Here is a 23,145-nt window from a genome sequence, read left to right as displayed (position 1 = left end):
ATATACGCGCTCGTGTCGCAAAAGCGTTATTAGGCAATTAAAAGGAAAGTATCCATGTCTAATATATACACGACGGGATGCACACGGCTGTTTGTGAACGGACTGGTTCGCGAAAGTGCCTTTATCATGTAAAGTGTAACAACACGTGAAGAATAATATGGCGTAACTTATCGTGCGCGTCCTATTGTTTATATTAATTTATTTATATTGTCGCATGCGTGCCCTACACCCCAATCTCATAGCATAGCAATTGAGCTTTCAAACAACAACCATCAGTTGAACACTAAAAGGAGTGAGATTAATATAAACTCGCTCAAAGACTGGTACACAACGCTGGACCCAAAATCCTTTGCCGCCGACGCCATGTATCACGGTCACGAGGCCATGACAACGCCGTGGAGAGCCGCCACCGAGAGTGGCTGTCCTATCGCTCGCAGCACCCCCCCCCCCCCCCCAGCCTTGCACAAGGGCGCTCTATTTCGCATCTCCATCCCATGCGTGCCGCTATCTCTCACCATGCTCCCCGAAGGAGCAATGACGTCATCCGCGGAATGCGACAGCAGCGGCCCCAGTAGTGAAGCGTCGCTCGTAGCGCCCCCTCGTGGTGTACCCTACACAATGGCTAATCCTTGTATTCATCGGAGATAATACGTCTATTGGGGGCTGCATTGGAAACAACGCCCTACCAAGTGCACCATGGGAAGAGCATGATGACCCTAAAGCCCTGGATTGGAGGAGGGCGGCCTTAAAATCAGCAGGGTCATGTGTACAAGCAACATGTTCAGGCAAGAGATTCCAGTCACTAATTGTTTTAGGAAAGAATGATTTTAGAAAGGAAGTGGTGTTACAATGGGGTAGCTTAATCTTATAGATGTGGTCCAGATGAGATGAAATGTAGTTAGCAGGGACTAGAAGACGATCGCGAGGGTTTGTGTTGTGATAAATTTTATGGAAGAGGCACAGCCTGGCTATTAACCGTCTTGACGAGATAAGCTCAACGTGAAGGTTATTCTTTATAAGTGAAACGCCTACGTCTCTAGAATAGTTGGATGTAATGAAGCGCATCGCCCTGTATTGAACTGACTCTAATGCTTGAATTAAGTACTCTTGATGGGGATCCGATATGGCCGATGCGTATTCGAGTTCGGGCAGCACGAATGCATGGTATGAAAGCAGTTTTACATGAGGTGGTGCAAGCACAAGGGGCCTACGAAGATACCCGAGGCTCCTATTGGCGTCGGCGACGACTTTTTGGATATGAAGTGCCCAACGCATACTCGAATCCGAATTCAGCCCCAGATACTTATATGTTGAAACGCATGAGACCTGAGTGTTGTTAAATGAGTAGGATGGGTTCGGACTAGTTTGAGAACGTGTAAAAGTCATAATTTTGCATTTCGAAACATTTAGTGACACGAGCCATGTTTTGCACCACCGAGAAATTGTAAAAAGATCATTTTGAATGGGCACTACACTCTAAGAAAAAAAGGTTGAAAACGGGTAGAAGCGCAACAGTTCTCCCCGACCTATTTTCCCTCTACCGACTGCAGGTTGAAGTTGTGCTGTTTCAGCCCTTTTGCTCAACTCTCTCCCCCTAACGGTAAAACCACTGTGGCAATCTTGTCACTATTAGGGCAGAGCCGTTTATAGAGAGAGTTTGGCCATTAGGAGGAGCCTAACTTGAACCGCGTCATGCGACGTCACGGCTGAACGACCTCCCTCGCCGCGCTCAATTGTTGTCCAGTCGTCAACCGGTCGCCGACGCCATGTTGATGCAAAGCGTTGGTCAAGGGGAAGCGATGCAAGGGGGAAGACACGTGCGTACCGCGTCCTTCGAGACCCCTTCGTCCTTGAATCCTTTCAGTTTGGTAACAAAGCCCCCATTTCACAGGCGCCTGTGGGCCATAAGCCGGCGACTCTGGTAGATTACATTGAGCGCGACAAAAGTACATGCCGACCAGCCGGTGAACTGCATCAAGATGGCGCCTACCTGCTGGCTGATAAGCGGATTTCGCTTGGATTCAGGCTTTTTGGGGGTGCAACACCGACTCTGACGTCAAAACAGGCTCCGCCCGTGAAGCGGCAAAAGATCAAAAGATGGCCAAACTCTCTCTATATACGGCTCTGTATTAGGGTTCAAGTGACTCTTTTTTCTTTTTGTGTGTTTCGTAGCAGGGTCTCTAATGGAAGTGTAAATGGAGTTGAGAGTTACTAATCCTGCGCACAAAGGCGTTTGGTCCAGCTTCGAGGTCACTGTTCAAGAGATTAGCCAGAGCGACCAAACACAGAGTGTCTGCGCTTGCGCGGAATCGCTGATTGTGTAAAAGGGGTCAGTATAGAGACGAACGCTGAAAGTGTCAGACTGTCGGTTTGCACGTGGACATTGCTGCACCGAAGGCCATGCGTGCGGCCTAATGGCTATGCTGCGTCGGGTATTCGCATCTGCATGGTGGAAGGTGTTATCGGTTCAGCTGCAATGGTATGAACATAAGCAAGGTGGAGTTAGGACAAAATCAGGTGAGTAATTTTGATATTCAAGATTTTTCTTCCCGAGCGTCTTATATGCAGTGATCAGATGTGTTTTGCGCATTGCGTGTTCGGGTTGACCGGCATGTCGTCTGACACTTTTTCAGCATCCTATGAAACTGCAATATGAGCAAATGCGTTTGTGTAATACACGCAGGTCACCATGACAACTTTAGCACGGCACCTTATCAGCGCCCGCCGGATGTGATTACAGGATCCACTTCGAAAGTGAAGAAACCGAGCCATAACATACGGTGAGCCACGGTTTGATGGGAGAAGGCACCCATCGCTCGAGTCATGGTTTTTTAGATGTGCGCTGTGTTATTTATTTATTCTTTCTTGGCTTTTGTCCACTGCCGAGGTAGCCTTCTTCTTTTTGCATGCTTATTTCTGAGGGGAATCACACATGTAAACATATTTCTCAGAAGTGAAACATGTACCGTCGTTATTATTTATCGCTTATCTTAAATGCTCTATTAATGCCATTTACATTTCAGTTGAAATCATTCGTCCTGCCATGTGTTCCTCCGGGCAGATATTACACACCGAGCGGAGATTCGTGTGTATTTAGAGCGACACAGTAGTGTGAAACGTCAAGCCCTCACAAGTTATCCCGATGCCCTTGTTATGGTGCATGCATGTGGAATTTATGTACAAGTCCCTGCAAGTGATGTGCAGTCTGATGGATGCAACAATGGAGTCGTCTGTGTTGTGTCGTGTTTTCTTTCGTGTCTCCGTGCTCAGGCTTCTTCAAAATGGATGTACCTTTCGCATTGGTAAGCGCAAGTGTACGATTCCAATTGTGACGTGCTAATAAAATGCTGTGATCAGTAACAGTTGTCTACGTGTATATTCTATCTTATCCACACAAATACTGTACGTCAAGTTCTTCTCAAAAGGGCAGACGTCCTTCATGAAAGGCGGAGTAAATATTTCCCTACAAGGTCTAAATGCCCCGTCTTTACGGGTAGAGATATGCCACCGGTAGGCACAGCACGAATAATAGCAGACATTCTTACCATTGCGGGTAAAAAATTATCTTCCAATAAGGGAGAACAGTCCTACTCACGGTAGAACTGTCTTCCGGGAATGGTTGAAAATTTGGCATCAAGACGGGCAGATATTTCTCATCCTTGGGGTAGAGGTGTCTTCCATATGGAGAGAAAAGATAGACCCCCCCAGAGGAATAACAGTTAACCATGTAGGGGCAGAATTTTGCCACTAACAGGGTAGAATTCTCTTCACACTCAGGGGTAGAACTGTTCCACCAGTGTGGTAGAAATAAAGGGGTAGAAGTGTTTCTACCCCTCACTTTCTACCCCAAAAGGGTTGAGAATCTGTGACAACACACTTCTACCCCAAAAGGTAGAAAATTCCACCTTTTTTTCTTAGATAAATGACACAGTCGTCAGCAAATAGACGGACGGAACAAGAAAGGGATTGGAGTAGATCATTAATGTATATGAGGAAAAGAAGTGGTCCTAGGACGGATCCTTGGGGTATGCGTGATGAGACAGGGAGAAACTCTGACAAGGTATCGTTAGCAAAAACTGTCTGTCTTCTGCGTGATAAAAATGCACCGATAAAGTCAAGGGCCACGGGGTCGATGTTTAGTGACGCAAGTTAGTATAGAAGTCGAGAGTGGGGAACGGTGTCAAAGGCTTTAAAAAAAAATAAAAAATCGAGTCTGTACGACCCCTGTTGTCAAGTGACATTTGAATGTCATGGACGAATTCGACCAGCTGGGTTTCACAAGAGAACCCCTTTCTGAAACAATGCTGGTTTTCGAAATGAAGTTAATGCGTTCGAGGTGCTTGGCAATATGAGAGTTAATGATATGCTCCAACAGCTTGCACAGGATGCTAGGCAATGAGATGCGTCTGAAGTTAGAGGGATCAGAAAGATATTCGCTCTTTGGAATGGGAATGACTTTCGCTTGGCGCCAATCCATTGGAACCTCCCCAACTTGTAGACATTGGTTAAAGATAAGGGATAAGATATGACTAGAAGTATGTCGGGTGCTTTTCAGTATTTTGGAGTTAATCATGTCAAGGCCAGGTGATGAAGATGACTTCAGGGACTCTATGAGCTTTACAGTGCCAGCTGGAAAAATGGAAATAGGTGACATAGTTATATCGCTTACAGGATCAGGTGAAGGAAGGTGCAATGTGGTTTCAACAACAAACACTGAGGTGAAATAACTATTGAGCGTGGAGGCGCTTTCTTCAGCAGTAACATCATCACCAGAGTCATTTTTCAGTTGAGTAACAGAGTCGTGGGCGGGGATGATAATTTTCCAAAATTTTTGGGGGTTACTATTCAGAAGGGCAGGAAGGGTGGGTTTGAAGAAAATTTCCTTTGCTTCCTTCATAGCTCTCATATATTCGCTTGAAGCTATCTTGTACGCATCCCAAGAAGCTATACTACAACGCATCCTTGCTTTCCGGTAGGCTCGCTTTTTCTTATTTCCTAAGCGCTTTAATTGGCGCGTGTACCACGGAGCACTTTCACATGGTCTGATAGTAATATTTGGCACATAACGCTCGGTTAAGCAGTTTAAGATAGCCTTAAACGCTGACCAGTTTTCCTGGACAGAGCGGATGTGACATACCTCAGAAAAACTCTCCAGAAAGTTAGAGTTCCCGGTTTATGCCATCGTAGTTGCCTCTATTATAGCCTCTTATTTCAATGCTTCTAGATTTGTGTTGAGCTCGAGGGAGGTTTACAAAACCGTGTATAATCATGTGATCACTAAGACCATCGAGAAATGTAAGTGAAGAAAATAACTCTGGTGATGCAAGCATGAGGCCAAGAATACTCTCACGTGATTCGCAAATGCGTGTTCGTTCAGTAACCAGTTGTTTGAGGTCAAACGTTAAGCACAATTCACAGAACTCAGAGCTACATGAGTTGGGAGCTTTGGGTTGGTAAACGTTAACTCCAGTCAATATCCGGATAATTAAAATCACCAAGGAGAACAACTTTATGCACACGAAAACTGCGCACGACAAATGAGAGTGCATCGTGGAATTTAGTAACAAAACAGCTATCATCGGAGGATCGGTAACATACACAGACTAGTACCTTCACATATTGTGGCCCAAGCATACGCATACACCAAACCATTTCAATGTCACCAGGCACAGCAATGGGACGCGAACATATTGCACTTTTAACACCGAGCAGAATAATAAAAGAATAATAATCGAACTCGCCCGCTAGCATTTGCCTGCTGCAGTCTGGCTCATGGATTTATATGGCCAACGACATAGGGGACCTGAGCTCGCGTGTGACACAGAGGGATCACTTAGTTGGCTATGGAGAGCGGGTAAAGCGGGTATACGCATTACCCGCACCAATCGCGAATTCCTACACGCAAATCGTGACGATGTGCGGGTAACTGCGTGTACCAGCGGGTATATCCGCACCCGCGCTCAGCTCTAATCATCTGTGCTCCGCCACGTTCTACACCATACGACCAGCTCAAAGCGTCCATTATTGAACGCACAATGGCTTCGGAGCGTTAGCGCCTCCAACAGCTTCTTTCCGCTGAAGACCTCGGCGACAGGAGGCCGTCGCAGTTTCTCCGCATCTGGTGAAACTTTTGGGAGCCCGCGCTGCGTCAAAAGACGAACCGGTTCTCAAGGAACTCCTTCTTCAGCCTCTTCCTGCAACGGTTCAGATGCTGCTAGCCACCGCTATTAACCTGTCTATTGCCGAACTTGCTGCAAAACTATGGAAGTCGTGCCAACCATTGCCACAGTGAGGCAGCCTGAGCCTCTCAGCGTTCTACGCCTTCTCCGAACCCCTCCACTGCTCCGCACGCTCTTGACTAGCTGCGGTCGGATGTTCACGACATGACCGCTCTTTTGGCTGCCGTTCTACCCGGCACACAGGACATCTCTGAAGAGCGAACTCCGCGCCAGGAGCACCGTCGGCGCCGTTCTCATTCCCCTCGACGTCCTCGTCGCACCTCACCGCCCGTGTAGACGAAGACCCCACGGATTTATGCTGGTTTCCCCGGTCGTTCGGCGCCAGCTCGCGGAACTGCAAACCTCCGTGCTTGTGGCCGGGAAACCACTCGGGGAGTCACTGATGGCGGCGTGCGGACCTCCTTCAGCAACCATTTCTACGTGCCGCCTTTCTTCATTCGTGACCCTGTATCCCGGCGCCGTTTGCTGATTAACACGGGCGCCGAAGTCAGTTTAATCCTGTAGGCTAACCTCGTTGCATGCGCACCCATTCTGGCGCACCTGCCCAACTTTCTGAATAAACCCGTCCCGTGCACACGCACTGTTGCTGGCTCCCAGGCTTACTGCTTTCTCACAGGTTATGGGCAAAGAACACAGGTTATGGGCTAGAACTGTGGATATGGGAGACAGCAGCAAGTTTACGGTTACATGGCTCACGGATTGCAATTATCAGGTCTGGAAGTTCAAATTGAAGATGTTGCTGACCCTGGAAGGAATGTGGACGTACGTGGACGGACCTACTCCAAAGACACCTTCTGCAGACTGGACGGCTGGCGATGAGAAAGCGCAGAGCACGATTTGCCTCAGCGTTGATGACAATCAGATTGTGCACATCTGTAATTGCGGCTCAGCGAATGCGATGTGGCAAGAGCTACCCAAGTTTCATGAGCGAGCAAACCTTAGTAATAAGCTCTACCTGCTAAGGAAGCTCCAATATCCAAGTCAGCGGAGGACGAAGACATGCAAGGGTATATAAGGCGTACCTTGGAGTTAGTCGAGCGGCTGAGAGGGATCGGACAGGAGACCACGGATTTCCAGGTAGCGGCTCTTTTGCTCAGTGGTCTCCGGGAGAGCTACGAGGCGCTCGTGACAGCCCTGGACGCACGGCCTGACGACGACCTGACGCTGGAGTACGTCAAAGGAAAACTCGTGGACGAGTATATGAAAAAGCGAGCATCAAGTAGTTCAGCGTCTGGTTCGGGAACTGCCCTTCAACCGAAGAAACCTTCGTCCGGCCGGAGGCATTGCTACTACTGCAAGAAGGTAGGTCACTTTGAAGTTTCCCCCGTTTGAAGGGGCGCAGGAAGCCTCGGCAGCGCGCGAAGGCAGCAGCGTCCGACCGCTCGTCATCGTCCGAAACTGCATTTCTCGCCGCTCCCGAATTGCCAGGTAGACCATGGTACGTTGACTCTGGCGCTACCAGCCACATGTGTAACGTCAGGAATTTCTTCATGGAGAATTATCAGTCAGCAGAAACTGTTACCGTGTCGAATGGTCAGAGAATTTCTTCACGTGGAATCGGTGATGGCATTCTACAGTGTCGCATTTCTGACTCCAAGTGCAAGTCGGTCAAGGTGAAGAATGTACTCTACGTACCCTCCCTCGAGAGTAATCTTCTGTCTGTCAAGTGCCTCACGCAACAAGGCAACATGGAGACATTTCAAGGAGACCACTGTATCGTCACTAGGAGGCAGGAGGTGTTGGCTAAGGAAGAATAGAAAATGGCCTCTATCGCTTGTCCACTTTGAGTACTACGGCTGCCAATCTCTCGCGGTCGTCTAGTCGCCTAGAGTGCGTACACGTATGGCACCTTCGTCTCGGGCATAGAGACGCAGTAGCAGTCAAGCGTTTACAGCAGGAGGATTTGGCAGATGGGATCCTGATCGGCGACTGCGACCACTTGGTAAATTGTAACAGCCCTATCAAAGGAAAGATGAAGAGGGGATCCTTCCCTAAACAGACTTCGTCGCGAGCGGGAGCTGTTCTGCAGCTTGTCCACACGGATGTCTGCGGCCCTATGAGGACTCTAACGCCTAGCAAAAACAAGTACTTCCTCACTTTCATCGACGATTTTTCACGATACACTGTCCTGTACTTGCTCAAATCTAAGGACGAGGTATCTGCAAAGCTGGAGGAGTACATGGCCCTGATATGCACACAAAGTTTGGGCGGCATCCGCAGGTAATTCGCGCCGATAATGGGACAGAGTACACCAGTGGTAAGACACAGGCTCTTCTACGCAAGTACGGTGTAACATTCCAGACATCGGTTCCGTACAACCCAGGGCAGAATGGGGTCGCCGAGAGAAAGGACAGGACACTCTGTGAGAGCGCAAGGAGTATGCTTTTCGGGGCAGGCCTTCCAAAGTTATATTGGGGCGAAGCTGTTACGACTGCCTGCTACCTTCAAAACCGGCTGCCTAGCAAAGCGATATCGAAAACTCCTAAAGAACTCTGGACTGGCAAGAAGCCCCACCTGGAACACTTGCGCATGTTTGGCAGCACGGCCTATCTTCATGTTCCTAAGGAGAAGCGAGACAAATGGGACGCTCGAGCTCTTGAGGGTGTGCTAGTGGGCTTCAGCGATACGCAGAAGGGGTACCGGGTGCTTCTTAAGGGTAGTCACAGTGTCAAAGTGACACGCAGTGTGATCGTTGACGAAAGCCCGATCATGGAAGCGTTCTGTGGAGAATCACCCGCTTTCCGGTGTCCGGGCACACAGCGTTCGGAGCAGTCGTCTTCTGCTGAGGTTGAAGTGGAGCTGCCTAGCTTTCGCCTCCTAGCTTGCCCTTGCGCGGTGACAGCGTTGGACATGTTCCGGTGACTGCCAGAGTTGTACCAGGGTCCGGTGCGGATGTTCTGGTGGCAGATGGAGTTGCTCCCGCAGCTGATGGGGATGGTCCTGTTCAACCACGGCGCTCGAGTCGGAGCAACAAAGGAGTACCTCCGGATCGTCTTTCTTATGTAGCCTGTGCGGCATCCGCGCCCGATCCAGTTAGCTGGAAGGACATGCAGAAGCTGCCAGCTGCTGACAAGGACAAATAGATAAAGGCTGCTGCCGATGAGATCGCTTAGCTTCACCAGCTTAACACCTGGGTTCTTGCAGAGTTACCGGAGGGCAAGCAGCCCTTCGGCTGCAAGTGGATTTTTAAAACTAAACGGGACAAAGATGGCAACGTTGAGCGTTACAAGGCAAGACTGATCGCTCAGGCGTTCTCCCAGCGGTTTGGAGAGGACTATGATGCCACGTTTGCTCCAGTCGCGAAGCTCACCACACTGCGGATTCTTTTAACAGTCGCAGCTGCCGAGAACCTGCGAGTTCGTCATTTCGACGTAAAAACCGCGTTTTTGAATGGCGAAATCGAAGAAGACATTTATATGCAGCAACCGGAAGGGTTCGTCGCTCCAGGGGAGGAACATCTAGTGTGTAAGCTTCAGAAGTCGGTGTATGGACTTAAACAGGCTGCCAGGGCATGGAACATCAAAGCCAATCAAGTACTACTTGGAACGGGCTTCACACGGAGCCAGGCAGACCCCTGTTTGTACACCCAAATAGTGAACGGATCCCAGCTATACGTGATTGTATAAGTGGACGACATGTTAAGTTGACATCGAGACAATCCTCCCATAACGGCAATTTAGCGTCAGTTGAATAGGCACTTTGAGCTGAAGGACCTTGGACATGTCTGCCACTACCTTGGTATCGAGATAGAGAGACCACGTCACGACTGTTTCCTGCTACATCAGAAGAACAAAATAGATGCATTGTTGGAGAAATGTAACCTCAGTACTGCTAAGATCAGCTTCACACCAATGGATCCAGACTATCTGAAGTTTACGGGGGAAGAAGATCTACTGCACAGCAACGATCTGTATCGGAAAGCAGTCGGAGAGCTGCTGTATCTGAGCACGACGACACGGCCCGATATCCCCTGCGCAACTGGCATACTTTGTCGTCGAGTGAACAATCCGCGTCAGCGAGATTGGGGGCCGTGAAGAAGTTGTTCCGGTACCTGATGCATACTCGGGAGTTTAAGCTGACCCTTACAGGTCGACAAAGCTTGGATTTGACAGGATATGTCGACGCAGACTGGGCCGCCAACGTCACTGACCGCAAGTCAACAAGTGGCTACATCATCCTGCTTGGAGACAGCCCGGTCACTTGGTCCAGCAGAAAGCAGTTATCTGTTGCTCTGTCGAGCACCGAAGCAGAGTACATTTCCGCGGCTTATGCTTCACAGGAAGTTTTGTGGCTGCGTCCATTGTTGGAAGATTTCGGACTAGTCATTGATCAACCGACACCTATGTTCGAGGATAATCAGGGCTGCATTAAGCTTGCCCTTAGTGAAGTGATCAACGCCAGGATAAAGCACATCGATGTCCGTCACCATCACTTACGTGATCTAGTAGCACGCAACATCATCAACTTTCAGTACCGCGAGTCCGCTGACAACATCGCGGACGCTTTGACGAAACCTTTACCACGACCGAGACTGGAAGCGTTAAGGCAACGGATGGGGCTCATCAAGGGATAACCTGTCGTGGGACGGTGTTAGAAGAAGTCGACATGCTAACCTCGTTGCATGCGCACCCATTCTGGCGCACATGCCTCACTTTTGGAATAAACCCGTCCCGTACACACGCACTGTTGCTGGCTCCCAGGTTTACTGCTTTCTCTCAAATACAGCGCCCAAGAGTGAACAACTGGGACATCCCCTCTCCTATCTTGCGGCTGCGAACAATAGCGGTATTGCCGTCTACGGTGCATGAACGCTCCCTGACTCTGTCACTGGGACACCACCGCTCGTTTTCCTGGATCTTCCGAATCGCTGTTACCCCTCACTGCATCATAAGAGCTGATTTTTTGCAACGCTTCTAAATCCTGGTGGACATTCGTCGCCGGACTCTTGCAGGCTCTACTACCAGCCTGTGCGTGTCAAGTTCTGGTTCGGCTCTTGGTTGCCGAAGCGCCGAACACCTAGCATCGCGATTGCCTACCTCCAGTTCTTCTACGTCTTCGCGGAATTCCCTTAGCTGTCGAAGCGTCCTGATTGGAGGAAACCTGTGCGGCATGATGTTGTGCACCACACTGAAATTCGATCCCCTCCGAAGACGGCTACAAAGTGGGGGAGGTAAACATTGCTTCCAGCACCGTGTGTCGGAGATTTCCGGCGCACGTCAAAAGAACCTCAGGTGGTCCAAATTATCCGCAGTCCTACCCTGTGGCACGTGCAGCATGTCGCCACACTAGGCAGACAAACCTTACGTGTAACGTCACAGCTCCATTATTATTATATTACCACACTGAAACATCGGGAGCGCCAGTCCATTTTCGTCCGCGCCGGCTGGCTCCAGAGAAGCTTACCATCGCGATTCCAACACATGATCGACATTGGCATTGCCCGTCCGTGGCCGGGCATCGCGATCAACGTGCAGAAGTTGGTGTTTAGGAAGGATTCCTTGGACTTCCTTGGCCGCCGTATCTCATCGGCCGGCATCTCCCCGTTTCCTGAGAAAGTCCAGGCGATTAAAGACTTTCCCCAGCCGACTACTATCCCGCAGTTTCGGCAACTGCGGTTGTGTGAATCACCTGCGACTTGTGTTGCCCTAAACTGATCGAAGTGTCTAGAGGCATATGCATCTGAAGAAATGAATCATTCGTCAATGGAGTGCTCAGGAATAATGTGTTTTCGTAGCACTGAATTTCATAAGTCTGTGATGCGGGACAGAGATGAAGCTAAGCAAGCAACGAGAACTTTGCCGAGGCTTACAAACATGGACAACACAAACAGCGCTTGATATGGCTATTGACGAGTATAGTAAATAACAAAGACACTCCTGGGAACATTGGGGACCGATACGGTAGTCGACACGCTCGCCTTTTTAATGGTGGAAGCGAAACTTTCTACAGAGTGCCTCTACACCAGATACTTGTGGAAAATCGGTTTCGCGTAATAAAGTTCGTAAAATGCTAAAATGGAATTACGCGCTCTGTAGAACTACGATATGAAAAGAAAAAAAAATGCTGCCGCCTCAGTAGTGCTTCACCCAGACAATTGAAAAACGGCAATGAGGCTTCCTAAAATATACTACAAGCCTTCGCGTCGCGGACCACGCTTCATCAGGTATACCCAGCAAGTGCTCAACGAAGTTGTTCAACACGTTCAATGGTAAGGCACAGGCGTACGTAAAGACACGCACCTGTACTTGTCCGGACTATGTACGTCTGTGTTAACCTGTTCAGAGAGCATCACCCGGTTGGTATTTCCGCACCAAGCCTGAAAGATAAAAAGTATAATTATGATTTAATTTCATTTTATTTTCCTTTTGTTGTCGAACCTAATGATGCCGCAGTCAAGTGTTGTTTGAGGAAATTTATTGGATGTCAACACTAGTACAGTGTTGCACTTTTTAGAATTCGTTACGACGAGAAATGCGCAAGGTTCTACGTACATGTGATTGCATGACTGTGACTATGTACTAGAGTAATTCCATTTTAAATCAACAAGGGTGGGAAACTGACAGTTTTTAATTTCAGCGAAGAAATGTTGAGTACGTCTCGAATGATGACAAATGTAACAACTCCGAGCTCCATCAACTGAACCGTTTGCTGATATGGAGAGGGGGAAATGTGGCGGCGGATGTTGCCTCGATTTTTTCCCTGACATTGGCCGCCTTTAGTACGCTTCTGTTTTTTTATTGCGTGTTAGCACCGCGAAGCAACTGTGGCTATGAGCGTTGTACAGATGTGTAGAGAGGACAGCAGGAAAGAGGGGACAGAGGGGTTAGTATGCGTCCTGGGCCGACTTCAGGAGGAACTGTGCCGACAGCTTTTTTTTTTGTCACATCCTTCAAATGTGGCTTATAAAAACTACGGGTGCAAGGCAATATGGAGAAAAAAATACCATGTCTCCTAGTTTAACCGGGCGCTACATAAAAAAAATTCCCGAACATAGCACTTTTAGCACAAAAACGACAGAATTTCGAATTTTTATTGCTCATGAGCCGCTGCGTGCATTCCCTTGAAAGCACTATCGTTAGAAGCCTCAACCCATTCTCTATCGAATGGTATAGATATTGTTACGACGACGACCATGGTGTCAGCAGCGGTGGGCGCATGTCACGCACGGTCATTCTCATTATACCCATTAAGTCATTGCTATCACGCACATTCCCCCAGGGCGTCAGTCGTGACGTTGCCCATATACGTGAGGCCGACAACGGCAAGCCCTATCTCCATCACCACCACCACCGTCTCCGACTGGATGACATCAACGGGAGAGGCTCACGGGTTATGCGTCGTTACACCGTGCTTTACCACGCCCGAAGGCTAGTGTTATTAAGCCTGACCCACGAATAGCAATGCGCTTCATTCACTTCAGGCGAGTAAATACCTTCTTTCTTTTTATTGTCTTTATTTCAAAACAATACAAAATTAAAACAAAGAAACTGCACTGAAACTGCAAGCCCTGTCAAACAGAGAAGAGACGAACACTTATGCACTTGACAGTACTTGGACTAGCTGCGTAGCCACCAGGGCCGTTCCCACGGGTTTGGCAGACCCAGCTGAGAACCCTAATAGATTATAACGCACAGAAGGTCCCAACTGGCACCGTGACTGACATCACTACTGGCACCGATGAACAAAACAGGTGACAAGGATGCCGTCCAGGGATTACGTCGGACCTTTAGATTCAGACCATGGCAAGAGGAATGGAACATACGAGAGTCGGGCCGCGACAAGCAGGAAGAAGCGACGGCGTCCGCCGCAACGACAGCGCAACATGGGCCGGGGAAAAAATTGCGGCGTCCTTACAAAACAAATAAATAAATAAATAAAATAGCAACATGTTTTTGTTGCACCTAATAAATGACATGCGGGTCTATTGTTTGCAATAGAAATGAACGAAATAACTGTTGCAGCGGTTGGCAGAGACAGCGTCCAATATGAGCAAAATTGCTGAGTTGCTTCTATTTACAGCCGTCTGCTCGCTGTAACACACTAGCTATGCAGATGACATCCGTATCATTCGAAAGCGCATGGATTGACGCTTCTCATGCTACTGCTTTCAAGGGGACGATGTGATTACCGGCTCATGAGCAATGACAGTTCGAAATCCTGCATTTTGTGCTGAAAGCGCAATGTTCGGGAGCTTTTCTTTATCTTTTCTTTTTTTTTTTTTTTTAGCGAACTTTAAACTAGGAGACATGGGATATTTTCTTAAATCTGTGTCGCACCCACAGTTTCTTTCAGCCAGATTTGGAGGATGTGATGAAACCAGAAGCGCAGTGGAGGCGGCCAAACTTGAGGAAATTGGAGACAACATTCGCCTCCGCAGCTTTCCTCCTCTCCGTATCGGCAACGGTTCATTGGATGGAGCGCGGAATTGTTTCACTTCTCAACATTCAAGGCGCTATTCGACATCTATATTTTTTTAGCCTCTATGCACTTCATGTTTACAACAGCTGTGTTGAAATTTATCTTCCACAGAAGTTGAGAAGCTTCTCTGCACGCATTCGTGGATGGAGGGTATCAGTTGTCCGCTTGCAGCACGGTGCGTGGGTGAGAACAAGTTCAGCACGTGCGAACACCTTGCACTCTGCTGCGGAAGGACTCAAAAACGTCTGTTCCCATAGCAGCCAAAGTTCACCCGCGGCCGCCCACAATGCAACGCGGTACAGTGAAGTACTCTACTTCATGTGAAGTATCACTTGCAAACAACATAGTAGGATGTGGTATGCACAAATGTTGGTACAGGATACAGGAAAAAGCACACGTACGCTTGCAGATATGCGTAAGCACACAGACAAATGGTCCACTGTAGCGCTATTGGGTAACCAGATGATATACAGAGTGTCCCAGGCAAATGCGAACATATTTAAAAAAAATGTCTATATTACTTTTTTCGAGATGAAATCAATTGCAATATAGCATATGCTGAAGGGCACTCCTTAGGAAGGCATTAGCAAACTCCTAAGGCAATGGCTTAATTAACTTCCAATAATTAACCTTTGAATTATAAAACGTTCGAAGTTGTCCCAATGAGAAAATCTGGCCACTTCAGTCACCTGATACCGGAGCAGTTTTCAGATATTATCCATTCGATATATTACCATTTCTTCTTTATTTTGTTCATTGCGCATCTTCGGAGAAGCGTCTTTCCTTCACTCCCAATGTGAGAGAGTGAGGGAGCACAGTGACGCCTCATGCGTCAAAGATGAGCTTTAACTTACGAAAAAAAAAAACACAAAAACAAATGTATCAAGTGACTTAATCGGAACTGCCCTTCTTTAAGGAGTGCCCTCTAGCATATGCTATATTGCAATTGATTTCATCTCGGAAAAAGTAATATATATATATATATGTGACGTAACGACGAAGAGACCGAACTCACGCTCGTGCATGGGCAGGATTCATTCATTAAACTGATATTGCTCGGGACGGATGTCCAGTGTTCATCACATATATATATTTAAATATATGTTCGCATTTAGCTGGGACACCCTGTATTTCATGAAAGCTTCTGGTAGACACCAGATATCCTTACCGGATTTTCCAAACATATGTGTCGGTTGACATATCGCTCTCACACTGCATGTAGCAACGCACAGCGCACACCACAAGGTTTTGTGAACCAGAATTTGTGTTCCGCATCTTTTGACGTCCTCCAGACTATTCATATTAAACTTAAGGGTACTGTAAAGCAGTAGGCAAGCATGATATGCCGGTGATGTGACTAGAGACTTTGTTGCTTCTAAATACCATATGCAGAGCCATACGACCGACAACGCGCTATAAATATTTTTAATTTGCCATGAAAGATGCGGCGTAGTGGAGCGGTGCGACGCCTGGTGTCAAACAACCCCCTGTACAGCGGGCAACACTGAAAATTGGTATTACACACTATTACATCGGAACTTCGTTGTTTTAGTAACCACATTATTCGTTTTCCTGTTTACCTATGCATTCTGAAACCCCTGTTAACAGTTTAACCTGTTAACCCCTGTTTTTAAGAAGTAACCCAGCGCTGCGGCTGTTCGATGGAGGCTCTCCCTACTTCTCTGCTGCGCCTGTGCGCTCCTTCTCTTCGCGGCCCCTTTAGAACGATCAAACTCTCTTTGTGAACCTCTGTGAACAAACAAATCCCGACGCTGTCTGGCTTCTTGAACGTCTGACACATTTTTTTTCAACGTCTCAGCATTTTGTTTCAGTTCGCTTGTCCGTTTATCCTCAGATGTGGATCGTTGTGTGGATTGCAAGGGCAGATTTTATGGTTGATTGTGGTGGATTGTTATGTCGGGCCCAGTGTTATACGCATGCAATGTGGTTGCCGCCGTATGTGTCAGGAGTACGAATTCATTTCGAATACCTAGTACAGTGTTGCCCGTAATCTTTAATTGCAATTTTCTAATTAATTTCACCGTCGCTTGGAATGAAACTTGCGCAGTTTTTGTCCTGGTGGCTTGGACTATCGAATACCCACACTAAATGACATTTGATCGGTGCTGCTTTACAGTACCTTTAAAGGGGTTGGCACAGTTTCGTAGGTGTGGTTCATTAAATCATTGACGCATTTTATCGAATGCCAGAATGCCGGGGAAAAAAGAATTATTCTTCCACGTGTCATACTTATTGCGAATTCACGTATTCATCTCGTGGCAACGCGGTCTAGCGCTCGGAAATTGCTTGGTCGGAGCCTGCGCTGGATCACGTGACCATTGCCACCCGAACATCAGTGCAGGGAGTCTAGCGGCTTTAAACGCTTCGACTTCGCTATGGATGTCGCGGTCGCTTCTCTTCGGGTTCCGTGGTCTGCTAACCCAGGTGAACTTCGACGTTGTCCAATCAGGTCCCTCGCCGCCCTCGCGATGCGGATGGGAGTTGCAAGCACGTGAGTTCTCATGCGCTACCTTAAGGCGCGGTCCCATAGCGTAGATTTGAGCAGCAGCAGCAGACCAACAGCATCGGAGCAGCAGACGAGCGGTCCCATAGCACTGGACCAGAGCAGCAGCGCTGCCGAGCTGCAGAAATTCCCTGCTGCTCCCGTATCCGAATTTTTGGTTGCTGTGCAGCCTTGTTGCTCTGCAGCCTGAACAGCTGGTCTCGCGAGTCAGTCAGGAGGTTCGTTGGTGGTCTTTTCGTTCGACGGTGTTTAGGGTTAGCAGGGCGGTGACGGCTGAAGGTTTGTGTATGGCTGTTTTGTGATTTGCTCCTGAACAACTTAACACGCTTGTGATTGCCAGTGGTTTGGAGTGGGTGTTGAGCCGTCGGTACCGCATGGAGTGCGCTTTCAGGACATAATTCAGTTCATTTATTTTACTATCTGTAGCTAATAAAGTGTTCGAGAAAATGTGCGTGAAACATATGTTGTAACAGAGTTGCAGATAGCATATTCGCTTGTTTTCTGGTGAGTACTTTATAACCCGTGACGTGATTACGTAAAAGCAAATTACTTCCACGTCCATCCTGCGTGAAAAACATACCAACCACATTTCCTGTGGGACTCGACGACTTGCAAGCTGCGTTGTTTTAAATTAAACTGAACCCTTGAAAAGGGCTCGATGGAGATAGACAATGTTCAGGCTACAAAAAGGTTCGGTAGAGACAGACAATTAACTCGTTATCTTATGAATACAGGCAGGAAGTAGTGATGACTGGCAGAAGAGGCCTTTGTTTTCGTTAGACAGCTTTATTTCACTAACAGCAACGTACGCATTTGATAGTCACAATAAATCAAAATATCGAATACGAGTAACGAGGCGATATTTACACGACAAAATCCCGTGGAAGAGTCTCCACACAACCGCAGCAGAGGCTGTTCTGCACAGCAGTGCGAAAGGACGAACCTACGTTGAATGTCACGACTTCCTACATATCCACGAAGAGTCAATCAGGTCATATGACGCTCAGACCACCACCACAATGATTTCACAGTCCACTTGTGAGCTACAGATCCATCATATGTCTCACACTTCAGCATTTCACATAGAATTGCATTGCTCCGTGTGCGTACTAAAAGGCTTAGCTACTGCGTACGCCTTCGGAATGTTCGAAACGTAAACCACGCCGTAGTTGCCAACACGTTTTTGACCTCCTACGCCGCTGCTGCCACTAATTCAAAACGAAGCTATGGGACGCCTCTAGCAGCAGAGCAGCCGCAGCAGAAAACCGCTTTGCTGCCATGTTGCTGTGTTGCTGCTGCCGCACCGCTGCTGCTTTGCTGCTACTGCCCGCATAAAGCTATGGGACCCGGCCCTTAGTGGCGGTGGCGAGGGCTCTGATGTCAGAGCCGCATGCGTTTCGGTGTTCGCGGTGCCCATTTCTTCTGCTTCTATGAGCCTCTCCGCTTTCAAACTTTCAATTGAGGTTCTTTTGTATTTCGTTTATCTGGGATAACCTGGGGACCTGTGGCAACCCTTTTAAGATGACGACACTCCCGCTATGGTGGATACCAAATCGCCTTCTTTATACTCATCTGTCGCGAAAGAGGAAAAATCGTGGACACCGTGAAAATAATTCAATATCTGACGTGAAGTTCAATCTCCAATTGCACGCAAAGTAATTCGAACAATAACTCGAGGTGCATTATGAAATACTTGCAAAAGTAACTAAGTTGCAATTACAATTACCTAATACGGAAACTTATCCCGAAACTAGCTGAATGTTTGCATACGCGATAACAACGGCCTCGCGTAGTATTTTTAGTCAAGGTGACCGACTTAAATGTCGGATGTGTTCATATGTATATGTGAGGATGTACACGTATTTTGAGACTTGCATGTTCAGCTGAACCATCGGAGCTATAGCAGCTTCAGATTCTTCAGCTTATTCGTTGCTTTAGCGTAGATTACCGCGATCATCTCAAGTATTTCCATAAATAATGAGGTTTTCTTCTTCCCAGAACTTGTTCGTGAAGCGCTGGAAGACATAAAGTTCGCTTACCATGGCTTGTGAAATGAAGAACATCTGGTCACCAGACACATTGTCGAGGCCAGGGAGAGCGTCATCCTGCACTTTTCCTTCGTCTTCGAGCTTCTGGCGATATGCCTGCATTGTAAAGAGACATATATTCTGTTAGCATGACATGGGGCACCCAACTAGAGAGCGTCATTTACTCGAAATTCCTATTTCGTTTGCGACAGAGCGCGCCGTGGTGTTGAAGTGCGAATCATTGCGAGATAATATAATAGGAGATTGCGAATTGCGAATAATTGCGACACAATAATAATCCTATCTTTTGCGAGAACGGCGTAAGCAAAGAGGCACATAATTCAAGAAAATCCCAGAAGTCGTTTTTTGGACCTCATTGGATCGTGTGAGCGTCGAGTGAGCCATACAAAACTGAAGAAAGTGATGACTATGTGTCTGAAATACATTTCAGTTCATACACTGTCTCTTGGACATCGTAGGGTTTAAAAACAATAAGCACCAAACAATATAATGACTCATGAACTTTTCTTATACACCACTTAAAGAGCGTGCATTCAGCCTCACCAAAGACACCATGCTTGGTTATGCCGAATGTACATTTGCAAAGTGTCATGCTAAATGTTCATTTCAAGGCCATGCTGTGGTACGAGGCAGCGACAGCGTAGCATTATTCTGGTATAGTTCCGGTAAGACGTTCGAGTACGCAGCTGCCGGATCTGCGCCTCACGCGGTTTAGCACGGCTATTTTGGCACGGTAGGCGGCCGGACAGCTCTTTGAACCGCGCGTTATTCGCTGAAATATGCACCATGCTCGTCAGTCCTTACCCACAATGGTGCGAATATTTTTTTTTAATTTTCGCGCATTTGCCCCCCAATTTTTGTACTGTAGTTACCTAGATAAGAAACAGTTGCAATATCCCATTGTATAGAACACGTTCCATGACATAATGCTAGAACGCCGGTGAGCTACTGTATGGGAACGCGCGAAGGAAACCTTCTTTTGCTGGATTATTTTTTTACTTGTCTGTGTTTGTCCGCTGTCAATAAGAGATAAATCCTGGGATGAATTACTTAATTGGTCAGTTGGTCGTGTAATGACATCATCGAACGATGAGCTTCTCTGTGGGGGGGGGGGGGGGGGGCAGGTACCGACCTTCAGTTGGAATGTGTCTATGACGTTCACCGCTTGTATATGCTTACACGGGAGCCGAAAGCATTGGCATACCCACAAGAGCTGCATTAGCGCGCCGGAGAACGTACTGGTCTCCGAGAGGAAATCGCGAAGACAGAAGTAGAAAGCTCTTTTCCATCGAGTACCAGAAACCCACCGCAAACACCGTGACAGCGGTTACCTTCAGCTTCCGCGCTCGGCGTTGAGGCCAACAAGACGAAAAAGAGACCCTGTCGTTTTCCTTTTTCTTTTTGATCTTGTTCTTTTTTCTCTTTTTTGAATGGATCACGGCATGTGTACTGCAATATGATGAATTTCTGCACAATTTCGGGTGAAATCGTAGCACCCAAATGGGACATGGCAGCCATGTGTTAGACAAGACGTCGTTCTATTACAAACTGCTTACGCCATAAGACATGCGCCGGGAAGGGAACAGAAGCGTGTGCGAATGCTCACGTGTATACGTATGCACGGTGGAAGTCAGAGAAGCTTTGTTAAAAGAGCGTTGGTCAGGAAGTTACAGTTGCCACCTGATGGAAGGAAGCATTTACGATTTTCACAGTAGGAAACAAGGTCTCCGAAGCCTCGCTTCGTACAGTAAAAATCAAGCCATGATCAACGACGAGGACATCTTTATTGAAGCGCTGGAATTGCCTGAGATATGTATCAACAACATCCCTGCACATATTAACGGATCCGTTAACAGCTGAGGAAAGATGATATAAGGTTAGCGGACGAAATAATATATCCAGAGGATTCACCTCGGATTTCTGTACTGATTGGAGCAGACTTTTATGGGTCTCTTGTGAACGAGAGTCAAGGGCCCATGCAGGGTGATCTCATCGGTTTCGAAACGGTATTTGGGTGTGCAATGTAAGTTCCCACTGACATACAGTATTGATACGACATTCGCATACATCGTGTTCAGGTGTCAGGTATTCGATATGATTAGATTTCTGAGGCACTGCGCTCCCTTTAGGAACTGGAATGCCTAGGGGAGTGATTCGATATCTAACTGAGGCAAGGCGGTGCGGACACCAGCAGTAATTTTTGTTGAAAAAACCTATGCTCTAGCCTGACCTGCATTGACAATAGAACAGCGAGTATTTTTTCTCTAGTTGCCGTAGTTCCCGAGATAAAAAAAAAAAACCCAGAAGAATATGGTTGGACCGACGCACTCTCACGTATGGCGAATTTGGCATTTAATATCTTTCCAACGAACACGTTCACGAATTTGCATTTTTTTCCTCGCACTGTGAACTATGCTGACTTCTAGCGCGTTGGTTCAGGTCCTGTGGGCGCTTTGTTATTTTGCAGTCAAAAATACGCAAAGTTGCCGGTGACGACGAAAATCGCTAATATTTTCCCGCCTATTGCGGCGTGGTTGTGTACATACTGGTGAAACGACAAAGGTATCTACCTGTAGCGGAGACTGATCTCTATAATATGGTATCAAACTTAAGCTTCTAGGCCAGGTTGCTGTCACGCGTGAAGGCGTCTACCACACGTGACTTTTGCAAAAATTTATTTTTTGAGCGTCCATATCTTAAAAAAACCAGTATAATCTTCAAACTTTGTACGGACATGCTTCCATATATGATATTTGAGGGCACAGAAAATCGAACTTTTCTTTCTTGCCCAATAAAAGCTATGTCGCGCCATAGTTTCAGTGTCAGTCTGTGGTGTGTATTGATCATGGAACTTTACTGTTGGATATTCGCGTTTTTCTTGTGACTGCCGCCAGTGGTAGTTGTAGTCTACCCTAGGAGACATCCTTCAGTTATCATGGAAGCATAGACAAAGATTTCTGTGTCCGTCGCCGAGTGCTTTGCCGTGTCAGGAGCCGCCGCCGCCGCTGCTAATGAATAGCGAGGAGAGCAACAAGATTAGCGCCACCTGCACTAGAGCCCTATCTGACTTCAGGTGCAAAACCAAACGTAGCTTGCATGGAGTCGTTGCGAGAGTGAGTGGGTCCTCTACCTGTTGCCAGTATTGACTCTGTTTGTAATAGATGTGTTTTGACACAACTGTTACACTGTTTCGACAATGTGACATTGTTTCGACTCGCCGTTGCTTTGCCCTGTGTTCAGTAAAGACCATTTTTACTCCGCGTGCAACTACATGAGCAGACACAGAGATAACTTTTGAAATGAACTTCTCACGTGTAGCTTCGCTGGAGGATGCATTGCTGAGAAACGTTCTGACGCGTGAACAGTATAGTAACGTGCGCGAGTAACCGGTAATGCGATCAATGAAAATGTGTAAATAAGTAGTGAATCACCTTCACTGGCGTAGTCTACAGAGCTGATTTCATGAACGTACCGCGAAAACAGTCACACGTGCACTCAATTCCCATTACTCTATAGTGTCCTTGTGAAGCCGTCGTGCTGCTTTCGACGTCCCAGCTCCTGGGATAAATATTCGACTCTTTCTGTTCGCAAATATAGCAGAGTGAATAGCACAGACGGCTGTCACAAGAAAAACGCGAATATCGATCAGTAAACTTCTCGCAGCGCTTCCACGGTTGTTACTAGGACACTGCACGAACCCGGGCCTACCGGAAAGCCCAATCCCAGCCCGGGCCGCGGACCAGGCCGTGCTTTGCGTTTTTTATACTGGCCTGATCTGGGCTCGGGTTTCAGCCACCGGGCCGGGTACGCGCTTGACAACGCCGGCCATAATCGGGAATGTATACGAACATATTTCACGAGACTGGACACCTGAACTTTCATTTTTTTTTTTTTTTTTTTTGTTGGGTATGGCATA

At 47.5% G+C, this 23,145-nt stretch overlaps 1 protein-coding gene across 3 annotated transcripts in view; it reads right to left on the bottom strand.

The window, feature by feature from the left end:
* Positions 1-23,145, bottom strand: part of LOC135378596 (neprilysin-1-like) — a 254,298-nt gene that overhangs the window by 11,803 nt on the left and 219,350 nt on the right. For all 3 annotated transcript variants that reach the window (XM_064611657.1, XM_064611659.1, XM_064611658.1), the window contains 2 exons: positions 19,221-19,325; positions 12,479-12,555 (listed from right to left, as the gene is read on the bottom strand). In XM_064611657.1, coding sequence (XP_064467727.1) covers positions 12,479-12,555; positions 19,221-19,325 — 182 coding nt within the window. The remainder of the gene's footprint in view (positions 1-12,478; positions 12,556-19,220; positions 19,326-23,145) is intronic.

The sequence above is a fragment of the Ornithodoros turicata genome, chromosome 1 (genome assembly GCF_037126465.1).
Source record: "Ornithodoros turicata isolate Travis chromosome 1, ASM3712646v1, whole genome shotgun sequence".
Taxonomy (NCBI): Eukaryota; Metazoa; Arthropoda; class Arachnida; order Ixodida; family Argasidae; genus Ornithodoros; species Ornithodoros turicata.
This window is presented reverse-complemented; position numbering and strand designations above follow the sequence as displayed.